Source organism: Vipera ursinii, assembly GCF_947247035.1.
Source record: "Vipera ursinii genome assembly, chromosome: 5".
Lineage (NCBI taxonomy): Eukaryota > Metazoa > Chordata > Lepidosauria > Squamata > Viperidae > Vipera > Vipera ursinii.
This window is the reverse complement of record NC_139518.1, coordinates 91,345,543-91,365,217: the sequence shown is the minus strand read 5'-3', so window position 1 is coordinate 91,365,217 and position 19,675 is coordinate 91,345,543. Positions and strand designations below refer to the sequence as shown.

The 19,675-nt window shown below is 42.7% G+C and overlaps 1 protein-coding gene across 1 annotated transcript in view; it reads right to left on the bottom strand.

Annotated features, from left to right (window-relative positions):
- The window catches only part of LOC310640822 (neurotrypsin-like), a gene marked incomplete at both ends in the record, with an annotated part of 37,909 nt that extends 19,051 nt beyond the window's left edge, over window positions 1-18,858 (bottom strand). The window contains 10 exons of the mRNA XM_083363339.1: window positions 902-1,107; window positions 5,741-5,882; window positions 6,416-6,445; window positions 6,634-6,836; window positions 7,859-8,006; window positions 8,672-8,850; window positions 8,973-9,120; window positions 10,365-10,537; window positions 10,678-10,801; window positions 18,639-18,858. Of these exons, the coding sequence (XP_083219465.1) occupies window positions 902-1,107; window positions 5,741-5,882; window positions 6,416-6,445; window positions 6,634-6,836; window positions 7,859-8,006; window positions 8,672-8,850; window positions 8,973-9,120; window positions 10,365-10,537; window positions 10,678-10,801; window positions 18,639-18,858 (1,573 nt within the window). The remainder of the gene's footprint in view (window positions 1-901; window positions 1,108-5,740; window positions 5,883-6,415; window positions 6,446-6,633; window positions 6,837-7,858; window positions 8,007-8,671; window positions 8,851-8,972; window positions 9,121-10,364; window positions 10,538-10,677; window positions 10,802-18,638) is intronic.
- Window positions 18,859-19,675: the final 817 nt, after the last annotated feature.

Genomic DNA, 19,675 nt, shown 5'->3' with positions numbered 1-19,675 from the left:
CTGCCCCATCGCTTCCAAATACCATGTGCTCGCTACTCTAGCAAATTCTGCTGGGCGACAGCGCTCGCTGCTTGCTGTTTTGTTGCTTGATTATCTTTTCCAAGATCTTCCTAGGAATTGATGTTAGGCTGATTGGTCAGTAGTTTCCCTTTTTTGAAAGAAAAAAAATCCTGGATCTGTTTTTTTTTACTTTTTTTAAAGGATTTTTTATTTTATTTTAAATGGAACTGGATTTTATACCTTCCACAAGCTAAGCCAGTCCTGAAACCCACTGAATTCTGAGGTTCGACAACACTGGAAACACAGATGTTGCATTTTGTTGACAGAATAATCCCATGGCCAGGTAACTTCCATGCTTGATTTTTGTTGACAAAAAAATAGGAGTTGGGGCCCACAGAGGCTGCAGATCAAAGCCAAAGGATGTGGAGAGGATCTTCTTCAATAATTTCTTTACATATTGCTTTCCTATCATAATTGCTCCTTTATAGGCCCATTAGGATGCTGAGCTTGTCGATCAGATGGTCGGCAGTTTGGCAGGTCGAATCCCAAGTGCTGCGTAACAGAGTGAGCGCCTGTTACTCGTCCCAGCTTCTGCCAACCTAGCTGTTTGAAAGCACGTAAAAATGCAAGTAGAAAAATAGGGACCACTACGGTGGGAAGGTAACAGCGTTCCATGCGCCTTAGGCGTCTAGTCATGCCGGCCACATGACCATGGAGACGTCCTCGGACAAGCGCTGGCTCTTCGGCTTTGAAACGGAGATGAGCACCGGCCCCTAGAGTTGGAAACGACTAGCACGCATGTGCGGAGGAACCTTTACCTTTACCTTTTAGGCCCATTAACTTGTTAGTTGCAGCAACTCAATATGAATTTCTGGAAACCCAGGCAAGCTAAGAGACTTACCATCATTCCTTATAAATTGGCTCCCCTTTCCCATGTAGTCACACATCACACGTGCACTTTTCTTCTGCCAGCAGTTGTGTTGACCACTTTGATGGATGATGCACTCTCCCAAGGTGTGTTCAGTTCCAGAGCATTCCACATTGTCCAGGTGGATGGGTACTTGCCATGTCTCTGAATCAGGCTTATAGAAGGGTACTGCCATACCACTGGAAGGAGAGACTTGTTTAAATTAACCAGGAAGTCATTACAGGCTAGCAGCATGTATAGAACCAGACAAGATTTTATTTCAAGTCTGGGACAAAGATCATGTACCAGAGGTTCTGCTGATCTGTTCTGGATAAGCCACAGTTTGGCAGAACTGAAACCCAAAATGCTTTGCTTGCTTTTTAATTTCAGACTACAAGACCCCCAACCTGCATAGAACAAAACTATTCAGCAGCGCTGCTTGAGAAAGCTGTGCTCACATTGTGGATGTTTTGTTCACTGCATAGAACAAAATAGGACTGCACGTAGTCCTCAACTTACAAGCACTTGTTTAGTGACTATTTGAGGTTACAAAGGCATTGAAAAAAGTGACCTGTGATCATTCTTCACACTTATGACTGTGGTCACATGATCAAAATTCAGATACTTGGCAACATCTATTTGATAGAAGTAAATGAAAGGTCTTCAAAATTTAAAATTGAATCTGCTATGTAGTAGAAACTTACTGAGTGGAGAAACAAGCATGAAAGAAACTACAATAGATGTGAACAAGAAATGTAGTATAAAGGCAGGATGTAAGATAGACATGTAGGTAAAATTAGCTGGGTCTTCAGAATGGGAAAAGGAAGAATACAAGCTGTAAAAACAGCAGTAAGAGGAAATGGCTAGCCAGGGAAAATTAAATGAATGGGATAACAGGAAAGGCAAACTGAACTGAAAAACAGGAAAAAAAATCTATTGTTCTAAGAATCCATAAAAAAGGCCCAGAACTCAGAATAGACAACTGAGCATGTGTAATTAGCCAATTAATATTATTTGACACACCTTGCATAAATTATCTCCTACTTTTAATGTATATGTGATGTATGATTTAGTATGTAGCAGGAAATATGTAGGAGGCAATCAGGAAGAGTGTAACCTCATATTACCTCAGCCAATGGGGAAAGAGGAGGGATGTGGTGGCCGGGACAGGGCTGTATAAAGAAGGGAATATTTCGGGTTGAAACTTTGAAGAGAACCAAGCTTTGATAGCTTCTCTCCCCGCTTATTGCAATAAACGAAACAAAAGGCCTTCACTGTCTTGGCTGGTCAGGTGAGCTTGCCTCTGGTCACAAAGGAAAGTAGCCAGGAGCACATAACATATTTGTGGACAGTTGCAGGGTTCCTGGGTCATGTGATCCCCTTTTATCACCTTCTGACAAGCAAAATCAGTGGGGAAGCCAGATTCACTTAACAACCACGTTACTAACTTAACAACTGCAATGATTTGATTAACAATGGTGGCAAGAAATGGGGCAAAACACACATAACCTTACTTAGCAACAGAAACTTTGGGCTCAATTATGATCATAAGTCGAGGACTACCTGTACTTCTTCTGGGCAGGACTGGGAGAAGGAAAAATCCACAGACATCTCCAGTCATTAAGAGGCCTAAGAGACATCTGGAAAGACATGGGAGACCAGGGAGATTGGCCAGCATGGTGTTTTGGTATAATGGCTATGGGGATAAACTTGCAGAAGAGGGGAAAGAAGGCAGCCAAGGCAATGAGATAAGAAAAATCTGAGTCCAAAGCAGGAATGTAATTTGAGAATGCATCTCAGTCTTGGCCTTTCCTAGTTCTCTTTAGGATAAAGAGAGTGAGGAGGAGGGACATACAGAGTTGCAAGTTTCTGTTATTGCCCCCTATAATAAAAGCAATTTTAGTATTCTTTTATATTTAGTGTTTAGTATGTATTTTAGTATTTATTTTACTATTTAATATGGAATACTACATCCAGTTTTGGCCACCACATTACAAAAAAGATGTTGAGACTGGAAAAAGTGCAAAGAAGAGCAATTAAATTGATTAAAGGCCTGGAGACTAAAACATATGAAGAACAGTTGCAAAATTTGGGTTTGGCTAATCTAGAGAAAAGAAGGACTAGGGGAGACATGACAGCAATATGCCAGTATTTGAGATGTTGCCACAAAGAGGAGGGGATCAACTTATTTTGCAAAGCACCAGAAGGCAGGACAAGAAAGAATGGATGGAAATTAATCAAGGAGAGAAGCAACCTAGAACTAAGGAGAAATTTCCTGACAGTTAGAACCAGTGGTGGGATTCAGCCAGTTTGCACAACTTCGGCAAAACTGGTAGCTAATTTTTTGTTGCCCAGGCCCAGAATGGACTTCCAGAAGCAGCATCCACACAGAGAGCTGATTGTTTATATATTTGAATCGCACCACTAGTTAGAACAATTAATCATTGTAACAGCTTGCCATCAGATGTTGTGGCTGCTTCATCACTGGGATTTTTTAAGAAGAGACTGGACAGTCACTTGTCTGAAATGGTGGGTCTTCTGCTTGAGCAGGCGGCTGACTGGAAGGCTTCCAAGATCCCTTCCAGCTCTATTCTGATTGATTCATAATTTTGGAATTCTGGTATATCTTGAAGGGCTGACAATTGGCAGCAGTAGTGAGGGAGGGAGGGAGGGAGGGAGGGAGGGAGGGAGGGACTGAAGTGGCCTGCTAGGCCATGCTGGGAGTTGCCAAGAGAAGAAGGTCACACAGGCACCTTGGGAAAGGAATATGTGTACATCCCTGCTACAGGATAATTTCTCTAGTCCCTCCAAATCTAGGCATGTAACTCAGGTAGGCAGGCCGCTTGTAGAAGGGAAGCAGTAAAAGGACACCTCAGACCAGAGTTCCTCAACCTCAGCAAGGTTAAGAAGTGTGGACTTCAGCTCCTGTCAGACCTGCCCCAGTCTGATCCCTTAGGAAAGTAAACCTCTTGACTCCATTTGAAATGAAAAGGCACTTTTAATAAGAGGTGCCGATTGCAGGAGAATCCAGAATCTAAAATTCCTGTGTGCTAATAAAAAACTCAACCCCTGGTTTCCCCTAGCCCTCTCCCCATGGTCCATCTGTGTGTAGCCAATCCAGCACTGTCAAGATGTTATGAGAAACTCTGAGGTGTTAGGTTGGTGAAATTCCACATTCAGGGCAAACAGCCTTGAAGATGCCAGTGCGCCAGTACGAATCAGATTGTAAAACACTCTGTTCTTTCTCAAGTGTCAAATCCCTTTTTCCAATTTCCCACCATAAAGGTATACAACTTTATTGCCCATGCTGGCTGGGAGATCCTGGGAGTTGAAGTTCACACTTCTTAAACTTGCTGAAGCTGAGAAATCACTGCCTTAGACTAACTAAAAAAGATTGCTGGAGGCTGCCAGATGTTATGCTCAGCTGATGTGAGTGGCCCAGGCAGTGGCTGGCAAAAGACTTGATTCTTAAAGAGGTCACATATTCAGGCTGAAAGGCAGTTAGGAGAGCAGCAGGTCCAGGAAGCTTGGTAACAGGACAAAGGCAATGGAGAAAGGGAGAATTAGAGAGAAAAAGAATCTCAAAGGTGAAGACAAAGGCTTGTAGTGAAATCCATCAGGAAAAGTAGAAGCCAAAACAAAAAAAATCAAGAAAGAGAAAGGAAGAGATGAGTTTTGGGGTTTGGACCTAGCAGGGCTGCTAAATTCAAGGCAAGTGAGAGATCTGCCAAAAGAGCAAATCTTCCTCCTCCTGGGGTGCGGTAGGCATCTGCCTTTTCCTCATATATAAAAGCCATGCCTGGGGAAAGGCACCAATTACATCTGAGCCAGCCTGGCTTGAAGCCTCTCCTTCCCAACAAAACTTTATCAGCCCAGCCCCCGCCCCTCCAAAAGATGGAAATCCCTGTGCAAACAAAGAAAATAGCATCTTTATGAACCTTCAGTAGTCTGATCATCTTTTGTTAAGGAAAGAGAGAGCAAATTGCAATATACACAGCAAGTCCACTTTAAGGGTACATTCATATAGCTGCACAAAAAGGAATTCAAGCAAAAATATGGAACAGTGGTCAGACAGAATAGCACCCAAGATATACTAATCTGTACTTGCATATTAAATCAAATCTTGATGTGATTCCTACAAAAAAAGGACAAGGATAATTTCCAGCCCTTTAAATTGTTCCACCATCTGCCATAATACCTACATATATATCTAGCAACAACTCTCATTTGCCATCAGATTGAGAGCTACACTTGCCTGTTCTCAATTAGAGTGAAGCCTGATGAGGGCCAAATTATAACATTAGGTGGGACAGGAGCCATGGTGTGGGAGAGGTGAGGGTTTTAAGGTACAAAATAGGTGTTGTAGTTCTCGAGGCACCCCTTTTGCCTCTTAATGCTCCCAAAATGCCAACAATTTTTCTTAGATGGAACTTCGGTCTTGCCAAACGACACCATTCTAATGACATAAGTTGGTATAGAGGGCCACAGAAGATGGACTCTGTAATACTTATACATATTATGGGATGTTTTAATTCTTGTCATGTAACTGGATAGGTGACCGTTTCTAAACCAATCAGCTTTTGCTTTGAAGGTCTTTGTTGTGGTAACTATAAACGTAAATGTAAGTCATTTTTCTTGGTTTTCCTTTTTCATAGGAAGGCCCCACTTTATCAGAGTATTCTAATAAATTGCTTTTGAATGAACTTCTGACTCAGTTGCTTAGTGGAAAAGGTAAGCCAAGGCAGAACCTAGGATCAGATTTGGTCATCATTACTCAGAAATTGATTTTACATAAGCCACTTTTTCCTAAAGAAAATCTTGCTGTCCAGTTACCTGTAGCCCAGCTGCCTGCAAACCACAGCTGCAGCTCTCTCTGTCCAGCCTTCAGCACAAATTCTGCCCCACTCTCCGTTCAGAAGGATCTCTACGTGGCCTTCATTGGCATGGTCCCCATCCACCAGCCGTACCAGAAGCCCTGTAAGTTAAAGCCGTACTTTAAGAGATCAGAAGAAAGAGTTAGTACTGAAGTAAGCTGATGAATATCTTGGAAATAACATAATCTAGAGAGGCAACAAGATTCAGTTAACATTGCCAGGATGGAGAGGGCCAAGACAAGATAGCCATTCTGTGATACACCACAATTTAGAAGGAAGACAAGGACTGGGACAACTTAGCCAACAAGGTTGTTGTTCTTATTGATGGTGGTGGAGCAGGGGAGAGAATGTGAGGCTGCTGGGGAAGGAAAAACATCTGGAAGTTACTCTGAAATACTAGTTTACAGTAGTTTTTAAAGGGATTAACACATTTTTAAAGGCCAAAAACATATTGGAAATGAGGACAAAATCCTTTGTCTCACTTACCACCATTTTCTGTAATGTCCAAATTGCTTGCAATTCTTCCATCTGCCCCAAAGATGTATAAATGGGGACATATGCTTACATATCTAATTTTTGAACAAATATATATATTTGAAACAAGCTATGGGAATTTTGCCAGTTACCATCTTACCTTGCCATCGGCCAGGGTTGGAAAAGTTGCCTGAAACAACAAACAAGAAGAGACAGAAAATTCAAAGTTCTTTAACTATTGATATTACAATTAAACTCCATTTTGTTCTGAGGTCAGACAAAAAAATAAATCCGCAGAACACCCATTATCATAATTAAAGACAAAAACATCACTGACAACGAATAATAATTTTTGGGTGTGCCCTTTTAGCTCCCTACCAGTTTTATCTTCAGTGATCCTGTTGCTAACCAGGGAACAGTGAATTCCCACATCTTCTTCATGTGAGCAGTCATGTTGGCCCCAGTTACTATGGGGACAGTCCATCAGATATGACTCCGTGCCTATGCAAGCCACATCATCCAGCAAGATGAAACCTTGGCCTGGCGCAAATTCACCCTTTGATGCCAGCCTGGCAGGACCACTGAAAAAAGAAAGCAAAAAATAGGCTGGTAACCTTTGTGCTCAGAACTTCCTTCAGAGGCTTATCACTCTAATCAACAAGGACTCCTTGTTCTCTGTGCATAAACCCAATTTAAAGAAGAAACATATTTGTAAAGCAAGGGTGCTGCTTTGCATGAGTTCATTCTCAAAATATTAGAAAGGTTTTTCTCAAACTTCACAGCTTTAAGATGTGCAGAGTTCCATTCCCAAATTCCTAATGGCTGGAGAATTCTGGGAGTCGAAGTCTACACATCTTAAAATTGCCAGGGTTGTAGAACACTGCATTAGAAGATGTTACAAAAAATCCTTCAGGATCCTGCAAACACATACTGTATATATGAGCTGGTAGAATAACATTATAATAGAATATCAGAGTTGGAAGGGACATCGGAGGGCTTTTAGTCCAACCCCCTGCTCGCATATACAAGCAATATAATAGTTATAAACAGCATTTTATTTTTAATTCATTTTAACAAACCAGTGGAACTTCTAGGAACTGCTTGAACTAAATATAACGGAATCGTTTATTTATTTAATTTTCTGCCTTTATTATTTTTATAAATAACTCAAAGTGGTGGACATATCTAATACTCTTTCCTCCCCGTATTTTCTCTACAATAACAACAACCCTGCAAAGTTATTAATCCAGGTCACCCAGCCAGCTTTTATCCCTAAGGTAGGAGTTGAACTCACAGTCTCCTGATTTCTAGCTTGGAACTTTCATCACTAGACCAAACTCCTTAACATTCCTCCTTTAGTGCTCTCATCTCTCCCTTTTTCCCCACTCTTTTCCTCTTTTTCTAACACCGGGAAGTACAGACTTCTGCTTTTACTGTGTATACATTAAGTAGAGACACTGATATACAGAGCACTTTGGCATAATTCAGATATTGCATCCCGTTATAGTCAAGATATTTGTGACCATTAAAACAGGACACACAGTTGAAATTGATTTGTAAACAGTGACATTTTGGCAATCGACGATAGACTCTACTTACTTACCTAAAGCCCAATTGTCTGCAAGCAACCCGAGCATTGATTCCTGTCTTCCAGCCATCATCACAAATACATCCCCATCTTCCATTGTGGTAGATCTCTACCCTTCCTTCACTTGGATGGAGGCCTCCTACCAACCGGATTGTTCCTTCTGCTATGTTGCAAGAGATGGAAACAAAAAAAAGCAAAAAAATCCTAAAACTTTCCTTCTATACCATTTTCAGAAAAGGAGGTCATAAAGGCAGCCTTCAAACCAGCTATATATTTGGCAGAGTAGTTATTCTGACTCTGACTGTTGTTTAATGATTTATCTCCTTGCTAAGACCCCTGTGCCTGGCCTGTATAAGCGGATACTATCACTGTTAACAGCCTTTGTCAGATAGCAGAACTCATGGAAGTACCTTTTATCATCCAGAAGTACCTTTATTCGCATGCAGAGAAGATGGTAGCAAACAAGATCTGGTAGATGATGAATGGACAGTGTGCTAAGCACATTGATTTGTGCTTCTTAGATTGTAAGCCGCCCTGAGTCTTCAGAGAAGGGCGGGATATAAATGGGAACAACAAAAAAAGACAGTAACCGGACCTACTGTGTCCGCATGTTATGGTGGGGTGTGAAGCACGGAGGAAGAAGGAGCAGGAAGTACGTCCCAGAATGGGAGGGGTGAAAGTACAGAGTTAAGAAGCAGGAGGAAGTACGTCACAAAATGGGAGGGATTGGCTGACCACATTAGCATAATGTTGCAATTCCCCCAAACAACCACATGGTGGCAGCACGATATGCATTACATAGTTCTGATGTGACAGCACAGTAGTTACCTACAAAGGGGTCACAAATGACCCCAGCATCTTCAATATGGTCACAGTTGTGTTTCCCCCAATCACTCTTCTTACACTGGTCTAGTGAAAGCTCATTGCCGGAGCATTCAACTTCATCCAGCAGGATTGGGCCCAAGCCCTTCCCAAAGTGAGCCCAGGACACGGCTCTTGAGTTTCCACTGGGAGGAAGAGAAAAACACACACCATAAGAACTGATGAACAGGAGAGAAAACACTGCTTTGAACAAGATGTAAGAGATCATAGTCTTGCCCTCTTAAGTGTCCTCATTCAAAGAAATTACCTGAGATCCAAGTATCTGCAAACCACCTCAGCATCCTTGTCATCCCACTGATCATCACAGATGGTGCCCCAATAGCCATCATGATAAATTTCCACTCGACCCTCAAAATCTTTTTTGCCTCCTACCAGACGAAGTGGAGATCCTATAGCTGCTTATCAAAAAGAACAAGAATAATAAAGGAACACAATCCAGAATAATCCCAATGATTACACAAAATAGATCCCTTCAACTACTACCATAAATCTTTTTCTTGACAACATAAATTGTATTTCTTTGAATATACACCAATTTGATCTACCGTCAACATTATAGGGGATAGGAGGGTACTCACATATTCTTCATCAGGTCAAATGTACTCATTCCTTCTGAGTAGAACACCATTACTAAACAGTTATATTTTTAACCTAAATTACCCAGATTCTGTACAGTGTTCTGTACAAACACCCCATTCACCTAAACAAAATGGCAGAAAATTCTGAGTGAAAAATGTGTGTGTGTTTAGTCTGGAATTGCTTATCAGCAATTAAACATTTAGAATTCATCATACTGTATGTCTCATGCACAAATTCCCCAGTTTTCTTGGAAGCTATCAACTTTTGGATCAGAGCTCCTACAAAAAGTTTCAAAACTTGTTTTCTAGTTTTTTATTTTATCCTGTTTATTTTAATGTTTTTCATTTATGATTTTATTGTAAGCTGCCCAGAGTTGCTTTAGATAAGATGGCATATATATTTAATAAACAAATAAATAAAGCTTGTCTTGAATATGTTATACCCCATGATTTTTTTGATCCGAAATATACCATGGTGAAATCCAGAACAGTACACAAAATGATCATAGAAACTTAAAACTGTGCTGTTTCCCCAGTGACAACAAGCAAAGATGATATTGTTCTTCAGACAGGTAGATTCATTTCTTTCATTGTTTTGTTCATCACAGTGCTTTACGATCAGGATCAATGTGCAGGAGCAGCCAGGCACAGTCAAGATGGTGGTTGTATTCCTATTATGAAGCCCTGCCCCCTTACATGCATTGTGACTTGCATCAAAGGGAGGGGTCTTTGATCAACTTATCTCAGATACCAACTTCACCTGTCTCCCTCAGAAATGTCTGTACAGCAGTACAGAGATGATCTTGGAGAAGACAGATGGTAACCATTAGTAAAATGCAAGCTTCGTCTTGGATAACAACGTGTGAAAAGAAATCCAAGCTTGCTTTGCTTTGATTCCCTTTCAGAATCCTTGAAAAATCTTCTCAAAGGGTTGACAATGCCCCTTTACCAAACAACGTTATTTTGTAGTTTTGCTTTGATGCAGCAAAATTTCCAGGATTATTGGCTTTCTACTTTGCTAAAAGAAATGGAATAGGAATATCATCTATCCTCAAGTTTACCTTGAGATGAGCCACAAATGGCCCCTGCAGTTCCCTGGATACAAGCTCTGAATATTTCCTGGTAACTGCACTGGGACAGCATCTTCTCATCACCACGACAGTTTGTAGACTGAAAATGGAAGGGTAACAGCTTCGGACTGGAAGAACTCTGTCTTAGGGCTGTGCCAGTCTCACTATCCAAAAAGCAGAAAGTGCAGTGACTCCACAGACAATAATAGGCTATGTTAATATATATATAGTTTCTCAATTTTCAAGAAAGTTAATTTCTCTTGAGAAAAACAAAGGTGGCTCAATCCAATGACATGTTCCTTACCTGTGCCCCAGTTGTTGGCATACCACACTGGCATCCAGGTTGGTCCACTCATCATCACAGATCAGCCCCCAGAGCCCATTATAGTATACTTCCACCCTGCCACTTTCTGTCAGTCGCACAGAATCTGTCAGAGCAAAGAGACCAAAGGAATCAGGTCAACAGAACATAATGTCCTTCCCAAAGCAATCAGGCTTCTTTCTTCACCTACCATGGAGTAGGGAGGAAATTCCACAGGGCTTGGGAGGATATAGATTTATCACAGATTTTTTATCAATGTTTTCTATGCAATATGAGAAAAGGAACGTCAGCTGACTGTTACAAAGGAAAATGATTGCTAGCTTGTTTCTATCAGTAATAAATCACAATTGAGAATTCTTAATAAGACCAAAGTTTTGTTTGTACTTGGCTTTTCCATGTTTATTTATTATATTTGTATCCCATGTCATCCCCTTCATGGATTACTGCCTTGTCCTGGTGAAGGGGCTTGCGTAACTCAATGAAGCTATGAGCTATGCCGTGCAGGGCCACCCAAGACGGACAGGTCATAGCAGAGAGTTCTGACAAAACATGATACACTGGAGAAGGAAATGGCAACCCACTCCAGTATCTTTGCCATTAAAACCCCATGGACAGTACCAAAAGGCAAAAAGATATGACGCTGGAAGATGAGCCTCTCAGGTCGGAAGGTGTCCAATATGCTACTGGGGCAGAGGGCTAGTACTAGTAGTGCCAGAAACAATGAAGCGACTGGGCCAAAGCTGAAAGGATGCTCAGCTGTGGATGCATCTGGTGATGAAAGGAAAGTTCGATGCTGTAAAGATCTATTCTCCATAGGAACCTGGAATGTAAGATCCGTGAATCAAGGCAAGCTGGACGTGGTCAAACAACAGATGACAAGACTGAACATCGACATCTTAGGAGTCAGCAAACTAAAATGGACAGGAATGGGTGAATTTAATTCAGATGACCAGGTATTCTACTACAGGCAAGAATCCCTCAGAAGAAATGGAGTAACCTTCATAGTCAATAAAAGAGTAGGAAAAGCAATACTGGGATACAATCCCCAAAACAACAGAGTGATCTCAGTGCGAATCCAAGGCAAACCATTCAATATCACAGTAGTCCAAGTCTATGCCCCAACCACCAGTGCTGAAGAGGATGAAATTGACCAATTCTATGAAGCCCTATAGCACCTTATAGACCTAACACCAAAAAATGATGTCCTTATCATCATGGGGAATTGGAATGCTAAAGTAGGAAGCCAAAAGATAACTGGAATAACAGGCAGGTTTGGCCTTGGAGTACAAAATGAAGCAAGGCACAACCTGATAGAATTCTGTCAAGAGAATACGATGGTCATAGCAAACACTCTTTTCCAATAACCCAAGAGATGGCTCTACACATGGACATCACCAGACGGTCAACACAGAAATCAGATTGACTATGTGCTCTGCAGCCAAAGATGGAGAAGCTCTATACAGTCAGTAAAAACAAGACCAGGAGCTGACTGTGGCTCAGACCATGAGCTTCTCATTGCAAAATTTCGGCTTAAATTGAGGAAAGTAGGGCAAAGCACTAGGCCACTCAGGTATGAACTAAATCATATCCCTGATGAATATACAATAGAGGTGACAAATAGATTTAAGGATTAGATCTGATAGACAGAGTGCCTGAAGAACTATGGACGGAGGTTCACAACATTGTACAAGAGGTAGCAACTAAAACTATCCCAAAGAAAAAGAAATGCAAGAAAGCAAAATGGCTGTCTGAGGAAGCTTTGCAAATAGCTGAGGAAAGAAGAGAAGTGAGAGGCAAGGGAGAAAGAGAAAGATAACACCCAATTGAATGGAGAATTCCAGAGAATAGCTAGAAGAGATAAGAATGCCCTCTTAAATGAACAGTGCAAAGAAGAAAACAATAAAATAGGGAGGACCAGAGATCTCTTCAGGAAAATTGAAGAGATGAAGGGAACATTTCATGCAAAGATGGGCATGATAAAGGACCAAAATGGCAGGGACCTAACAGAGGTAGAAGAGATTAAGAAGAAGTGGCAAAATTATACACAAGAACTATACAAGAATGAGCTTAGCATCCCTGATAACCACGATGGGGTGGTCACTGACCTCGAGCCAGACATCCTAGAATGTGAAGTGAAATGGGCCTTAGGAAAGCTGAGCAACAACAAATCTGGTGAAGGTGACAATATTCCAGATGAGCTATTCAAAATCTTAAAAGACGATGCAGTAAAAGTGCTACACTCCATTTGCCAGCAAATTTGGAAAACTCAACAGTGCCCACAGGATTGGAAAAGGTCAGTTTACATTCCAATTCCAAAGAAAGGCAATGCCAAAGAATGTTCCAACTATCGCACCATTGCACTCATTTCAAATGCTAGTAAAGTTATGCTTAAAATCCTACAAGGTAGACTCCAGCAGTATGTGGATCGAGAACTTCCAGAAGTAAAGGCAGGATTTTGAAGAGCCAGAGGAACTAGGGATCAAATTGCCAACATACGCTGGATCATGGAGAAAGCTAGGGAGTTCCAGAAAAACTTCTACTTCTGCTTCATTGACTATGCTAAAGCCTTTGATTATGTGGATCACAACAAATTGTGGCAAGTTCTTAAAGAGATGGGAGTACCAGACCATCTTATTTGTCTCTTGAGAAACCTATATGTGGGCCAAGAAACAACAGTGAGAACTGGACATGGAACCACTGACTGGTTCAAAATTGGGAAAGGAGTCCGGCAAGGCTGTATACTGTCGCCCTGCCTATTTAACTTACATGCAGAGCACATCATGAGAAAGGCAGGGCTAGATGAATCAAAAGTTGGAATTAAGATTGCCGGGAGAAATATCAACAACCTAAGATATGCAGATGATACCACTCTAATGGCAGAAAGTGAAGAGCAACTAAAGAGCCTCTTGTTGCAGGTGAAGAAGGAGAGTGCAAAAGTTGGCTTGAAACTCAACATTAAGAAAACCAAGATCATGGCATCCGGCCCTCTCAATTCCTGGCAAATAGATGGGGAAGAAGTGGAGGTAGTGACAGATTTTATTTTCCTGGGCTCCAAGATCACCGCAGACAGGTACTGCAGCCAAGAAATTAAAAGAAACTTGCTCCTGGGGGGGGGAAGCCATGGCAAATCTAGGCAGCACACTAAAAAGCAGAGAATCACCCTGCCAACAAAAGTGCGTAGAGTCAAGGCTATGGTCTTCCCAGTTGCAATGTACTGTATGACAGTGAAAGTTGGACCATAAGAAAGGCTAAGCGCCAAAGAATTGAGGCCTTTGAACTATGGTGCTGGAGAAGACTCCTGCAAGTCCCTTGGACTGCAAGGTGATCAAACCGGTCAGTCCTAGAGGAGATCAACCCTGACTGCTCTTTAGAAGGCCAGATCCTAAAGCTAAAACTCAAATACTTTGGCCATCTAATGAGAAGGAAGGACTCACTGGAGAAGAGCCTAATGCTGGGAAAGATTGAGGGCAATAGAAGAAGGGGACGACAGAGAATGAGGTGGCTGGATGGAGTCACTAAAGCAGTAGGTGTGAGCTTAAATGGACTCCAGAAGATGGTAGAGGACAGGAAGGCCTGGAGGAACATAGTCCATGGGGTCGTGATGGGTTGGACTTTGCAACTGACAACAACAATCCCATGTCATTCAGCCTTTTTGATGAATGAAATGAAAAGGTTGCACTGGAAAGAGAGTGGTTGTCAGGTCCACCAGAGGTTCTGGCATTCTTTGCATGCTTTCGCTTTTGCTATAACTGCTTGGGAATTAGGGAGGGGGATTGTCTTTGAGGAAGATAGAGACTCCTTCCCAGCTGGTTCCAGCCTTGTTTCCTGGACTGGACTGTTTAGGGGGGGTTGGTTTTGGGGAAAATGAAAGAATTGCTTTACTCTTTGTGTGAGATGTTCAGATTCCACCAGACTTCTCTGCATCTACTTTCTCTCAGTAAAAGTTCTTTTGATTAACCTCAATGGAATCAAGAATTTTACTTTCCTGAGGGACCAGCTGGGGCAGGTCCTTACATTAGACGGAATCTGCAAACTCGGTCAACCCAGAGAAGCCCTACTGTGGGGACCTCGCAAGCAATGTCAGCTCAAGACAGTGATCAGGAAGAAACTGAATGCTGGGGGGAAGCCTCCATAAGGGCTCCCCCAGGTTGGACCTCTCTGAGTGAATGGAGGAGGTTGCCAGCCTGGGAGACACATCGAGACTCAGGTGGTCCATTGGCATTGTCAAGAAAGGTGGCCAGGAGGTGAAAGTCAAAGAAGTGACCCTCATCCAGGGCAGTTGAGACAGCCAACGACATGAATGGCAAGCAGAGATGGAAGAGCATGAGGACGAGGAGGAAGAAGGTGAGTGGGCCTGTCCACACTGATTTACTGATGAAGCAAGCCATGTGTTTTATGATGGATGCCTTCCAGACCCTCAAGTCATGTGGATCCCATGCCAAGATGACTGCTTGTGAGATTTGCCAAGCCCAAGAGGAAGAAGACATTGGGAGAACACCGCCACTAGACACCATGGCAGGAGTTTTGGCAACTCCAGATGGTGACACTGCAGCTGCAGCTGCAACCCAAAGGGAATCTGTCAGAGCTAATGCCCTGGGGGGGGGCTGGCACAGTGAAACACCCCAGTTCTCAGTGTGAGGTTCAATGGAAGCCCCCAATAGTTGGGATCTGGAATGCTGACTCAATGGCTGGCTGGAGGACATCCTTATCAACTGCTTCAAAGATGGATTGAACGACGACCTGTACAACTCTTGTGTCTCAAGGGGTCCCACTACAACCCTCCATGACTATCCTGTCTTAGCTGAGGAGGTAGAATTCGACGAGGCATAAAACAAATACCACCAGCACAGCCATGGAAGAAATAAACCCTGAGAATAGGGACCTGGTCAAACTGCAAGCCCCACAGGCTCACTCCACTGCCTGTTTAAAATGCGGCCAAGAAGGGCACAGGGTGGCTGAGTGCAAAACCAATCATTTGACCAAGAAAGTGAACCTCAGCCCTGTGGGAAAAGCCATCAAAGCACCACTGCGAGCCAGAGAAACTGCTCCAAAGGGAGTAGAGGTCGTTGTGTTCACCCCATCACCAAAACAGGCTGAGGGAACTCTGACCCCACCAACCGACAGCCAGGGGTTGACCAACACTGACTCCAGTGATGACTCCCTGGTAAGTGGCCCGATCATGCCTCTAACAATCCCCTAGAACTGAGTTTTTCATAGTCTGGGCTAAAAGCCAACTTAAGGGCTTTGTTAGACTCAGGCTGCACAAGGTGCCTAGTAAACCCAGCACTGGACAAGAAACTGGGGATCCAACTAAAGTGGCTAAAAATCCCAATTGGCTAGATGGTTCAGTAGCAGAAGGCATCCTGGTAACATTCATCACAGAGCCCATAGAAATGCGAATGGGGGCCCATTCAGAGACTTTGAGCTTTATAGTGGCATCTGGGATGAAACGGCCCCTGGTACTAAGGTTAGTTTGGCTAAAGAAGTGGAACCCCTACATGAATCCAAACAGGTCACCCCTTCATCTATGCATAGATTATAAAGGGCTTAATGCGGTGTGTGTATATAACGTCTACCCCCTAACCCTAATAAAAGACATATTAGCTCACTTGGCTAAGGGCAGAATATTTATTAAGCTAGACTTGTGGGAGGCTTACTACCGTGTGAAAATAAGGGAAGGGGATGAATGGAAAACCACTTTCAATTGCCCGCTGTGTTGTTTCCAGTTCAAGGTACTCTCTTTTGGGCTACAGGGACTCCTGCTATGTTCACACAATTAATCAACAAAGTTTTGCATGAGCACTTGTTCAAGGGGGTGCTAGGGTACCTGGTGACATTTTGATTTATACTGAAACAAAAGCAGAGCTCATGTGAGGGTGAGGGTGAGGGTGGTCCTGCACAGACTACAAGCTGCCAAACTATATGCCAAACTCTCTAAATGTGAATTCCACCAAAGCAAACTAGACTAATTGGGCTATTACATCTCACATGAGGGAATTGCGATGGACCCTCAGAAGGTCAAAACTTCTGGGTTTTGCTAACTTTTACTGACAATTCATTCCATTGTTTGCCTAAATAGCCCTCCCCATTATGAACGTCTTTAAGACCAAAGGAGGGACAAGACTAAACCCAGTCAACCTCTAAAATGGACAAGAGAATGCCAAACAGCGTTTGAGAAGCTCAAACAATTGTTTTCAGCTGAACCTGTTCTAAAGCACCCTGATCTGAGAGCTCCATTTGTCATTCAAGCAGATGCTAGCAACGTAGCTGTAGGCGCTGTGCTGTTATAGTAAAATGAGAGTGGCCAGCTGCAACTATGTGCTTACACCGCTAGGAAACTATCAGAGACTGAGCAAAGGTGGGCCATGTTGGAGAAGGAGGCATATCCAGTGCACTGGGCACTCTTGACTTTGAGGCACTGGAAGGAAGCAAAATATCTTTTGAAGTGTGGATCAATCACAAAAATCTCCAAAGCAAGTGTGATGAGCACAATTTTTTAACCACTTCGACTTCATGTTGCGCTACCTCCCAGAGGGGAAAAACTTCTTAGCCAATGCACTATGCCTCATTACAACTGCCCAAAAGCAGAAGTGGTCAAACTAGTACTCCCGTCCCACCAATTAGCCGGCCAAATGACTACATGAACGCAAGCGAAGGGGAGGTCGCCAATAGAGAATGAAGTGGCTGCAGCTCTTAAGGCCGTGCTGAAAGAAGACCCATGGTTTCAAAGTCATGCAAATGTCTGCTCGATCCAGGATAGACTAGCTTGGGTAGGGGGTAAGCTTTATGTACCAGAAGCTCAAAGATGGATCATTTTTGAGAAAAGCCACAATTCCAAAGTGGCAGGACATTTTTGTTTTGGAAAGACTTTACACCTGATAAAAAGACAATTTGGGGCGGCCATTCCTCAAAAAGGACATTGAAAACTATGTGGCAAGCTGCCCTGTCTGTGCCTCAGCCAAATGAAGACAAGCAAAAACCCTGATCCTTCAGATCATGTTGTTGTTAGCTGCAAAGTCGTGTCCAACCCATCGTGACCCCATGGACAACATTCCTCCAGGCCTTTCTGTCCTCTACCATCTTCTGGAGTCCATTTAGGCTCACGCCTACTGCTTCAGTGACTCCATCCAGCCACCTCATTCTCTGTCATCCCCTTCTTCTATTGCCCTCAACCTTTCCCAGTATTAGGCTCTTCTCCAGTGAGTCCTTCCTTCTCATTAGGTGGCCAAAGTATCTGAGTTTCAACTTCATGATCTGGCCTTCTAAAGAGTAGTCAGGGTTGATCTCCTCTAGGACTGACCGGTTTGATCGTCTTGCAGTCCAAGGGACTCACAGGAGTCTTCTCCAGCACCATAGTTCAAAGGCCTCAATTCTTTGGCGTTCAGCCTTTCTTATGGTCCAACTTTCACAGCCATACATTGCAACTGGGAAGACCACAGCCTTGACTATATGCACTTTTGTTGACAGGGTGATGTCTCTGCTTTTTAGTGTGCTGTCTAGATTTGCCATGGCTTTCCTCCCCAGGAGCAAGCGTCTTTTAATTTCTTGGCTACAGTCCCCATTTGCAGTGATCTTGGAGCCCAGGAAAATAAAATCTGTCACTACCTCCATTTCTTCCCCATCTATTTGCCAGGAATTGAGAGGGCCGGATGCCATGATCCTTCAGATCATAGTCAAGCCATATCGATAGTTGACCAGTAAGGAGGAGGAGATAGAGTGGATTAAATACTAAGTACATGTTCTGTCTAACACTAAATGTCTTCTGTTTAGATTTCTGGTATTCTAATCTCCATTCCAGAAAACTTGAATTCTTAATCTGGATGCAAGCCTGATTTAAATCAAGTTGCTCCTTCTATTTTTTTAAACATTCTTAACATTTTTTCCCTTTAAGGCCTCATTTTACAGTCATTAACACCACCCCAAATTTCGCCTGTGATGCTTACCCTGGCTACAATCACAGTTTGCCCAGCCAGTTGCTCCTGAAGTGAGCTGGTAGAAGCACCAAGGCGTGGGCCCCCCATCTGGATTCCTGCAGTAGTTGTGGTTTCCTAGTCCCCGATTTGGATACTGCTGGATGTAATCAGGGAAATCTGACCAGTTTAAGCAAACTGACCCAGAGACAGTTGTAGTGAGGCTTCCATTATAGTATCCAGAAGGCTCCATGTCACAGAAAGCAAATGCTGAAAGCGGAAGAAAATGTTCGTGTTTAGTTTGATTATCAGCTTGCATAGTACCTCTAATGGTAAGCTATTTATTATCCTTTGTTTTCCTCTGAAAGTAGTGCTGAACCAGAAAACAGCCATCTTTTTTCTGATAGGATTTTATTAGGCAAAACAGAGGAACCTGCAATCTTTCTCTCTCTCCTGCCTCCCTTGCTTCTTCTGGTTAAGCCTGATTTGGAAGATTAAAAGCAACAAGGTCTTTACAAATGACTGTCCTGACATGGAAAAGCCATGATAGGATATTGCTGCAGAATTGTCATTTAGGATATGTTGCATTTTGTCATTGGACAAGTGCATGTATTTCTAAGACATTAGGCACTATGGACTGTTAAATTCCTTGATCTGAATACTTTATATAAATGGGTGTTTGTTTTATAAAATTTTATATGACGAGGGGTCAGTGGAGAGCAGTGAGGTTTGGCAAGTTTCTAGTAATCATTTAGTATGCTTCCCTCAATACCCAAAGTAGTAAAAGAGGAGGAGGAGGAGGAGGAGGAGGAGGAGGAGGAGGAGGAGGAGGAAGAGGAGGAGGAGGAGGAGGAGGAGGAGGTGGAGGAATGATACATTGACACCAGTTTGGTCTTTGGGTTAAAATAGGTCCCTCATTCTAGCTTCGTATTTGCTTGAAGACTGAATTAGAAATTTCAGGATGCTGAATCTTGGTCTCAATACAAGACTGTCATCATACATCACACAAAACCCAGACATTTTGATGACACAGTTATAGAGCCATTTAATGGAAAATGATCTTCAATAAT